Source organism: Elephantulus edwardii, unplaced genomic scaffold (genome assembly GCF_000299155.1).
Source record: "Elephantulus edwardii isolate Elephantulus edwardi_28Jun2011 unplaced genomic scaffold, EleEdw1.0 scaffold00005, whole genome shotgun sequence".
Classification (NCBI taxonomy): Eukaryota; Metazoa; Chordata; class Mammalia; order Macroscelidea; family Macroscelididae; genus Elephantulus; species Elephantulus edwardii.
In genome coordinates this window covers 11,730,598-11,740,246 of record NW_006399755.1, presented here as the reverse complement: position 1 = coordinate 11,740,246, position 9,649 = coordinate 11,730,598, and the positions used below count along the sequence as shown (strand labels likewise).

The 9,649-nt window shown below is 46.7% G+C and overlaps 1 protein-coding gene across 1 annotated transcript in view; it reads left to right on the top strand.

Annotated features, from left to right (window-relative positions):
- Positions 1-8,409, top strand: part of DHCR24 (24-dehydrocholesterol reductase) — a 38,994-nt gene extending 30,585 nt beyond the window's left edge. The window contains exons 7-9 of the mRNA XM_006879723.1: positions 5,584-5,781; positions 6,063-6,241; positions 7,950-8,409. Of these exons, the coding sequence (XP_006879785.1) occupies positions 5,584-5,781; positions 6,063-6,241; positions 7,950-8,103 (531 nt within the window). The 3' untranslated portion in view covers positions 8,104-8,409. The remainder of the gene's footprint in view (positions 1-5,583; positions 5,782-6,062; positions 6,242-7,949) is intronic.
- Positions 8,410-9,649: the final 1,240 nt, after the last annotated feature.

Genomic DNA, 9,649 nt, shown 5'->3' with positions numbered 1-9,649 from the left:
TTGCTAAGTAACATTAAAGTGGTTAGGAAGGAACACGTGGGGCTGCTGTATTAGCTGAATCCTCAGCTACTTATCTGGCCTTGTCATAATGTATGGCTAGCCCTATTAATCTGAATCTGCCTTATCTGTTAATGTTATTTTTTTTCTATGACCTTTCTTAATTTGTCATAAATCCTTGCTGTTAATGTCATACTAAATAGAGAAAAAATTTAAAATTTGCATTACTGATATGAATAATATTCTTTTAAATAGGAATATAAAAGCATGTTAATTCTCCTTACATACACCATTTGTTCTTAAGGAAGGCGTGGAAATACTGCACAAAACTAACTTAATTTTCTATGACACTGTTTGGTAGCGTCCACATTGTACCAGCATAGGTGTGTAAAACAGGAAAACTATGATAGCTTCATCTTTTTCCTTTGTGTTATTAATCTCAGTAAGTGTTTGGCTGGACAGGGAGGGAACACCAGTAAGAAAGAATGCAGGGTGAATTCTCAGTTGTGGCTTTTAGAGCTCCATTGCAGAGGCCTGGCTTTGCGTTTGGGGGCCTGGCTTGAGCTCTTGGATCTTAGTGGATCTTAGTGCAGCCCTGCAGAGCAGAGGTAGCCAGTCACCTAAACACAGATACCGGCACAGGCAGCTGGTGAGCCAAGTGACTGACCTTCATGCGCGGACACTGTAGGGCAGGCATGAAGCCAGGGTCACGGCGAGGCAATAACGGTAACTAATGGGGCAAAAAAATGCTGGGTGAGGAGGAAGTTAAGGCACATGTTTTTCTAAAGCTGACACTTTGACAAAGGAGTGATATTTCAGCTGGTGCCTGTAACTAATAATTGGCTGTTTAACGTGAGAGGTTTTTGAACATAAGAAAAGTGCTGTAGTCTCACTCAGAATTAAAGGTCTGAAACAAAACCACAGTGAGTCTCACCTTTCACCTCGGAATGCAGAGATGCAGACGCGCGATAACACGCTGGCAAGCGCGAGAGGAAACCGCAGCCTCCGGTGTTGTTTGGGAGAGTCTAAAATGGTGCACACTCGTAAAAGTTTCCATTAAAATCACACACAGTGTAAACGAGAATTTTCCGCTTCTGAGAAGTTATCTTACAAATACTTAGCAGTAGACAGAGACAGAAAAGAAACCATTTGAATAATCTGGAAATAATCTAAATGTCCATCAGTGGAGAGCCAATTTATAGAAATTATGAAGCAGCCGTACAGTGGAGCAATGGTCAGTAAATGATTTCTGTAAAAGGCCAGCTGAGCAATATTTCCATTTTGCACGTCAGTTAAAGTCTCTTATGAAACTTAAGCTGCTATTGTATTCTGAAAGCAGGAATAGAGAATATGTTAATGAATGACATAGTGTTTTCATGTCATAAACTTTATTTATAGAATCTAAACAGTAGACTTGGATTTCTCCCACGTGCATAGTTCACCTCCTGCAATGTGTCTGTGACAGTGGCATAGTGCTCTGCATGGATCTACAGATGTAGAAGGTGATCTGCAGCTGCATTGATAGCAGGGCTCTGTAAGATGCTGAGGGACCCTGGCGGTACTCTAGATTTAAGTATTGGGCTGCTAACTGAAGGTCAGTCATTTGAATCCACCAGCCACTCCAAGAAAGAAAGATCTAGAAGCTCAGTGGGCCAGTTCTGCTTTGTATTTCTGGATTATTATGAGTTGAAATCCGTTCTTTGACAGTAGGTTTGTGTTGTTGTGTTTTGTTTTTTTTAAATAGGATGTAGAGTGTTTATTTGTATGTGTGTACATGCACCCACTTGTTTTAAAGCCCATGTATTTGTTTTATGTATTAAATTTCTCTAGAGAGTTGGGGAGGAGAAAGAAGTCAGAGTGGAAGGGGAGTAAGATGACTGAGGAGAACCAACCAGGATTAGTAGCAGGAATGGAATGACATGAGGTCATAGCATGAGATCTGGGCTGGGAATGGAAAGTGCTTGGATTAAGCAGGGGAGAGGAATGAGGTGATCAGAGGAGACAGGAGAGTGAAGTAGGGCTGGGAGGGAACAAGGTCAGGACGAACAGGAAAATGAGGTAAGATGGGGGTGAGAAGGCACACTTACTCTCTGTACTGGGAATATTTCTGCTATGGACTCATGTGACTTCTCAAAAAAAAAACAACCAAAGAAATGGTGGTGATGGTGTTATGTATCATTAAGTCCACTGTAACTCATAGTAACCCTAAGAACAATGGCTCTGAACCTTGCTCTATGCTGAGCTGACCTCTTTGACACATCTGACCCCATTACCACAGTCACTGTCAATCCATCTCATCTGGAGTCTTCCTCTCTGTGCTGACCCTCCACCCTTCCAAGCAGGATGTCCTCCTCCAAAGACTGGTCCCTCATGGCAACATGCCCGAAGTATGTGAGACGGAGTTTCAGAATCCTTGCCTGTAAGGGCAACCTGGTTTCACCCTTTCCAGCACAAGCCCATTCGTTTTCTTGGCAGTCCATGGTATGTTCAAGTAGTCTTCACTAGTACCACAGCTCAAAGGCATTAGTTCTTCTGTTGTCCTTATTCATTGTCCAGACCTTTAATATATAGCAAGCAAACAATTGAGAAGACCATGGCCAGGATCAGGTGCACCTTAGTCTCTAGACTGACATCGTTGCTCTTTAGCACTCTAGCGAGGTCCCTGACGGCACATTTTACCAGAACACCTCATCTTTTGATTTCCTAACTAACTGCTGGTGCCAAGAGTGTTTGTTGTTTGTGGATCTGAGCCAGATGAAATTGTTCACAACCTCAGACTTTTCTTCATCAGTCAATTGGGCCTGGTGGTAAGGATCTTTGTTTTCTTGAAGTTGAGATGGAATGCATATTGAGGGCTACAGTCCTTGACCTTCTACAGCAAATGTTTCCAGTCCTCCTGAGGTTTAGCAAACCTATATCATCTGCATAACACAAGTTGTTGGTGAAGCTCCCTCCAGTCCCAATGCCACATTCTTCAAAAAGTCTAGCCTCAGGCTCCCAACCTTGTCTCTGCTGTAAAATGAGACCAAGACTGCTGTCCTGCAACCTTGTAAGGCACTTGTGATACCCAGAGGTTTCGTGTGTGAAAAATAACCTGGCAAATTGTAAAGAACTGCGCAAAAAAAAAAAAAAGTCTAGCCTCATGAATGGTCTGTTTTGCATATAGATTGAGAAGGTCTGAAAAAAGAATATATCCCTGACTCACTCCTTTCTTGATTTTGAACCCTATGCTTTTTGTTGTGATCCACTTAAGTAAATAAAACACAAAGAGTCTTCTGGTACTCTCTGCTTTCAACCGTAATCCATCTGACATCAGTAGTGACATCCCCTTCTAAACCCAGCTTGTATTTCTCTCTTTTTAAATTGATATTTTAATACAAGTTTAAAAAAAAAACCTTGGTTTTCCATTCATTCCTTGTTGCATATTTTCCTTCCTACCCCCACCCCAGTTCACTTTTCTCTTTAAACAGTTTCTTTCATAGTTGCATAATTTCTTCCCCCGCCCCCCAGACTTCCCAGTCCACTTTGCTATGCACCTCTTATTCTGAACTGTTATGAAGCAAATAAAACCTAATCATATATATCTTTTAGACAGTTCTTTCCCTCATCTGTTTCAATGCAGTGTTCATTATTTATCCCCTCTTTTCTTAGTTCCTCCCCCCAGCTGTCATGTAAGTCCTGTTTTGTAACTGTGGCATTATGCAGTATTTGTCCTTTTTTGACTGAGATAGTTCCCTCAGCATAATGTCCTCCAGAGTCACTCATTTTGTATATTTTGAGTTTCTTGTTTTTTCAGTTCCACCGTGTGACTATACCACAGTTTCTCTATCCATTCATTTGTTGATGGGCACTTGGATTGCTTCCATCTTTTTGCTATTGTGAACAAAGCAGCAGTAAACCCTGGTATGCATATATCTGTTTCGGTGGCAGTTCTGGTTTCTTTAAGGTATATTCCCAGTAGTACAGTTACTGGGTCAAATAGTATTTTTATTTCCAACTTTTTGAGAAAGAACCATACTTCCTTTCATAGTGGCTTTACCCTTTTACACTCCCAACAGTGAATAAGGGTTCCAGTTTCTCCACAACCTCACCAGCATTTGTTGTTTGCTGCTCTGTTGAAGTTTGCTGTTGTTACTGGGATGAGATGATATCTCATAGTTTTGCCAGCTTGTATTTCTAGCATTTCTCAGTCAATGAACCATTATAGTCATTTTTTGATCATTTTCAGCAAGATTTTGCTCTCATGTAGTAATATTGTTTAGTAATACATTCTGTTGGATCACCTTTTTTGGCAATGAGAATAAATATTGATCTCTTCCAGTCAGTTGGCCAGGTAGCTGTCCTCCAGATTTCTTGGCACAGCCAAGACTGCATCTGTTTGTATTCCATCAATTCTGGGAGAGGCAGGAGCGCTTCTTTTTTGCCATTTCCTTCAGAGCAGCTTGAACTTCCTCCTTACTACCACTGGCTCTTGAGTATGTGCTGCCTTCTGAGATGATTCTGTGTCACTCAGTTCTTTTTGGTGCAGTGACTCCAAAAAGAATTCTTCCTATCTTCTTTTGATGCTTCGTGGATCATTCCGTATTGCTGAGTAGTGTTATTTGGAGAGCTATTGATGGAGGTGCCCAGGGATAAGAAAGCAGGCTGTTTCCTGCTCCCTCAGAGCCAGGGCAGTGATGGGAAGAGGTGACTGCAGAGGAGGGGAGGGGAGGCTTCACTGGGCCTTCCACACTGAGCACCTGTGGCTTCTTCAGGAAACAACTCTAACCCTTTTCCGAGCTATCTCTGCTGAGTCCCCAGCATAGACTCAGTACTTAACCTTGTAGATAAGCATGCAAGGATCTAATTAATGATCAAAGGCCCTTGGCTTCAAGGACTCTAGAAACTGTGAAAATGGGCTCTCTTGGGGCTTGAAGCAGGAAGGGAGCATGTGAACCAGAGGCCCAAGCTTCAACCATTGGGAATGCCAGCAAGTGAACTTCTGTGGGCTAGGAGGGTGGGTGGTAGGGAGGAGGCAGTGTTGAAGGGGTAGTTGAGTCCCAGAGGAAGGTCAGGCAAGTGGTCATGTGAGGCACAGAGGATGTACACTAGCTAACTCACTGCTGGACCTGAGATCCACCTCAACTCCCCACTGAGAGCTGGTGACCTCAGGGAGGTTACTTAAGCTCTGAGGTCTCAGACAAGAGTGCATTCATATCACAGACATGTAGGGTCTGTCTGCCCTATGCCAGCTACTCTGAGCCAGCAGAATGAAGAGCAATGGTAAATGCTGTTTATTGAGCTCTTTTTATTTTGTGCTAGATTGAGTGCCTTCTATACAGTGTCTCATGATTCTCACAGCAGATCTTAAGACCCTGTCCTGTCTTCCCCATCGTACAGATAAGAAAACTGAGCTCAGAGAAGTAACTAAATCTTTGCAGCTAGTAAATGTGAGAGCTGAGGACCAAACTCAGACCTGATTGTGATGTACTGGGCGCCACTATGACCTCCACATAGAGGGACCGACCGCACTGTGCCATCGCCCAAATGGCTTACATTCAGCCCTTGCTGGTGGCTTCTCTCCATCTCCTAACTGTTGTCTTTCAGGACATCATCCCCTTTGGCAACAATCCCGTCTTCCGCTACCTCTTTGGTTGGATGGTACCTCCCAAGATCTCCCTCCTGAAGCTGACCCAGGGCGAGACCCTGCGCAAGCTGTACGAGCAGCACCATGTGGTGCAGGACATGCTGGTGCCCATGAAGTGCATGGCGCAGGCCCTGCACACCTTCCACAACGACATCCACGTGAGCCTTGGCCCCTGGGAAGGCGGGTGGGACAGACGTGGGAGCTGGTCTTCTCTCCCAAGTGCTGTGGCCTTGACATACCTGCCTTCTAAGGGCTCCACTAAGGCCCCAGTGAAGAGAAGTCCCGGGGCTCGCTGACCGTCCCTTCTGTGACCTGCTCACCTCGCGTCCCCTGGTGTGGCAGAGTTGGAGTGGGGGGCACTGATGGGTATCCCTGGAGAAAGCTGGGAATCTCCCTGTGGGAGCAATAGCAACAGCTCCCTCTCCCCTGTTCTTTGCAGGTCTACCCCATCTGGCTGTGCCCGTTCATCCTTCCCAGCCAGCCAGGCCTGGTGCATCCCAAGGGAGACGAGGCAGAGCTCTACATTGACATTGGGGCCTACGGGGAGCCACGCGTGAAGCACTTTGAAGCCAGGTCCTGCATGAGGCAGTTGGAGAAGTTTGTCCGAAGTGTGCATGGGTGAGTGGTTGTGAGTGTGGCAGAGAACTGCTTCACAGGGGTGTGGGGAAGGACCAGGGTGCCAGCTTTGGATTGAAGACCTGTTAGACCAGCTAATCTTGTGGGGACTCTGTGGCTGTGACAGGAAACAGTTGTGACAATGGTGTGAATTGTTAGCTGCCACTGAATTGACCCCTGCCTCGTGGTGACATCCCGCACAGCAGAACAGACGCTTCCCATTATTGAGCCATCCCCAAGACTCGTCATCCACTGAGTTATCATTGGCTGGTCTTCAGAAGTAGATTTTCAGGTTTCTGTCTAGTCCAGCTTAATCTAAACTAGTGCTGAACCTAGTATCATAGCAACACACAAAGCACTGGCAGATGGGCGATACTGCATGTGAGGTGCACTGGCTGGGAATCAAACCCAAGTCCCTGAGTGGAAGGTGAGAATTATACCACTGAACCACCACTGCCCTCCTGGATGGTGGTGGTTATTGTCATTAGGTGCTGTTGAGCCGACTCCTGATTCAGACACACTCCATGCATAGCAAAGGAGAACCCTGCCCGACCCTATGCCATCCTCATAGTCTCTGCTGTGCCTGTTCTCAGTGACAGTGACAGTGTCAAGATTCTCATTAAGGATCTTCCTCTCCTTTGCTGAGCTTCTGCTTTGCAAGCTTGACTTCCCCTTCCAAGTACTGTCCCCTCCGGATACCATTTCCAACATGCGGTAGATGACCTGTCACCATCCTAGCATCTTGAGGAATGCTCTGGCCCCACTTCTCCCAAGGCAGATTTGTTTATTCTTTGTCTCTCCTTGTTTGTTCTTGTGAATAATCCAGTCAGTACTCTTTGCCCCACAATATAAAATGATGATGGGTGGGATGGCGAATTGCAGGACTGTTTGCCCTTCTCCCTGCTTTCTTCTCCAGTGAACACCAATACCCCGCACCTGCTCAGGACTCAATTCTACCCCACAGGGTATAAAATGCATATGGTTTAAAATATGTCCAGGAGCTTCTGAGACCTCTTTGGATGGCAAAAGATCAAAGCTAAGGAGGGTGGGATTCACAGCTATGAAAACCATAGAGCCTCAGGACAACTGAATATTGCTTAGGGAACAATCTGGAACGAACTACGGGCACAACATGGGCGAGTCTCAAAATAACTATGCTGATTGGAAAAAGCCAGGCAGAAAGAGTACATAATGTATGATTCCATTTATGGAAAATGCTAATGAATCCCTAGTGATAGAACACTGATCAGGAGTTGCCTGGGATGACGGAGGGCAATGGGTAGCCAAGAGGCAGGAGGAGAATTGGGGTGCTGAGGTTCATTATCTGGTGATGGGTCATGGTTGTACTCCTGTTAATCAAGACTAACCATATTATATACTTTACATATACAGTTTATTGAGCATCACTTTAACAATAGAGTAAAATCTACACTATGAGTTAGTGTGTAAAGAAGCCTGAGCCTCCAGGGAGGATCCCAGCAGACCAGGTTTTATCACTGCTAAACTTTGGCGCCACGGGCTCCACTTTCCCATCTGTAGAATGGGTTCGGCATGCCTGCACTGCCCTCCTCACAGGTGTTTAGAAGAATCAAGCCTGACAAGCCTTCCCAGGGCACTCCTACATTGCACAGCACCCTGTATAGACAGCACAGTGGGTCCTGGCCTGCTGTCACCACTCTCCGTGTCCTCACCCTCTCGTCTCCCTCTGCAGATTCCAGATGCTGTATGCTGATTGCTACATGAACCGTGAGGAGTTCTGGGAGATGTTCGACGGCTCACTGTACCACAAGCTGCGGAAACAGCTTCAGTGCCAAGATGCCTTCCCTGAGGTGTACGACAAGATCTGCAAGGCCGCCAGGCACTGAGTGCAGCCCAGCGGGAAAGAGAGGTGGGGGGAATGCTGCCCCCCAGGGCGGGGAGCATCTTCCCTTCACTCAAGCTCAGCTGCTCTCCAGCTCCTCACTTCCAGAAAGAAGCCCCTCCAGTATTCCCACCACCCAGACGCCCATGACTTCCTTCCCGCTCCTGGGGTCAGCCTCATGGAGTGGGAAGAACCTGAGATCTGGAATCAGACAAACTTGACTCCAGTTCCCAGTTTAGTCACTCATTAGCTGTGCAACTCTGGGTGAGTCACTTCACCCCTCTGAGCCCATTTCTTCATCATTGTAAAGCCTGTCACATTGTAGGTGCTGGGTAAGTGGTAGCTTTTGCTTCCCGTTCAGCACCGCATCTGACGAAAGTGCTGTGGATTCGGTAGTTGAGTCCAGAAAGTGCCACATTGGGTCACCTGTGCACAGGTTTGGCTGGAATGATGAAGGGGACTGATTCCCTGGAATTGCTCTGTCATTGCCTCGGTCAGCTCAAAACTCCTCTTGGGGAGAAGGAAGGCGTCCTCTTCATCCCTGCAGCTTCAGGACAACAGATGGAGCAGGCAGACCCAAGAAGTGCTGTGCCAAAGCCAGGCCCGATTCCAAAGTTCTGCCATCCTTGGTGATGTCCTGCCCCTTCCACCTCTCTCCACATGAGGGCTTGCCGGCCCACCCCAGTCATTGCTGAGTTCACTCAGAGGGGACCAGGTCACTGGAGAAGACATGCCAAGACTGGTGGCTGGCCCAGCCGAAGTGTGGTACCCCCACCCACCCTGAATTGATCTTGAGCCCACTCTTCTTGGCTCTCCAACCCTCCAGACTTCCTCTCACCCCCAGAACCCACTTAATCACGGTGGGAGCTCCCATCCACCCTGTGGAACGGAAGCCAGGGGTGGACCACACCTCACTGGAAAATGAAGTCTACTGTTGTTCCTTCTGTGAGGATTCTCCCTGATAGGACTGAAAGCAAAAAGCATCATGGACTTATGATTTCTCCAACCATTTGTCTCCCCCCCCCCTTTTTTTTTCTCATTGGGGAAAAAAATCCTGTTTTTCTTCCCAACTGTAGTTAATTTCAGTGCCTTATGAATCCTAAGCTCAGAGGAAAGTTGGCTCCGTTTCTGTTCCAGCAGAAGGGAACCTCCCCAAGATCCTGCCCCGCTGGTTACTAAAGCTTGGCTGTTCATGCAGCACCATCTTACAACTGCACAGCCTCAGCTGAAAACCCAGGCTCCCCAACGGTTTTGTGTCTGTCATGTAAGGAAGGTGGAATTCAGTAAGCTGTGCCAGTCACAATCCTGACACCTGGGTTTCAGTCCCTGCTCTATCGTTGATGAGCTGTGCAACCTTATGGCAAGCCACCTGCGCCCTCTGAGCTGCATTTTTCTCATCTGTCACATCAGTAGAGCCAAGACTTCCCAGGCCCTTCTGTAAAAGACCACACATGGTCTTGGGCCCCATGGTTGCAAAACTCATGGGAAATAAGCAGAAACATAAATGAGCCAGATGGACACTTGGGGGTTATCCAGCATTTCAGGTCCTT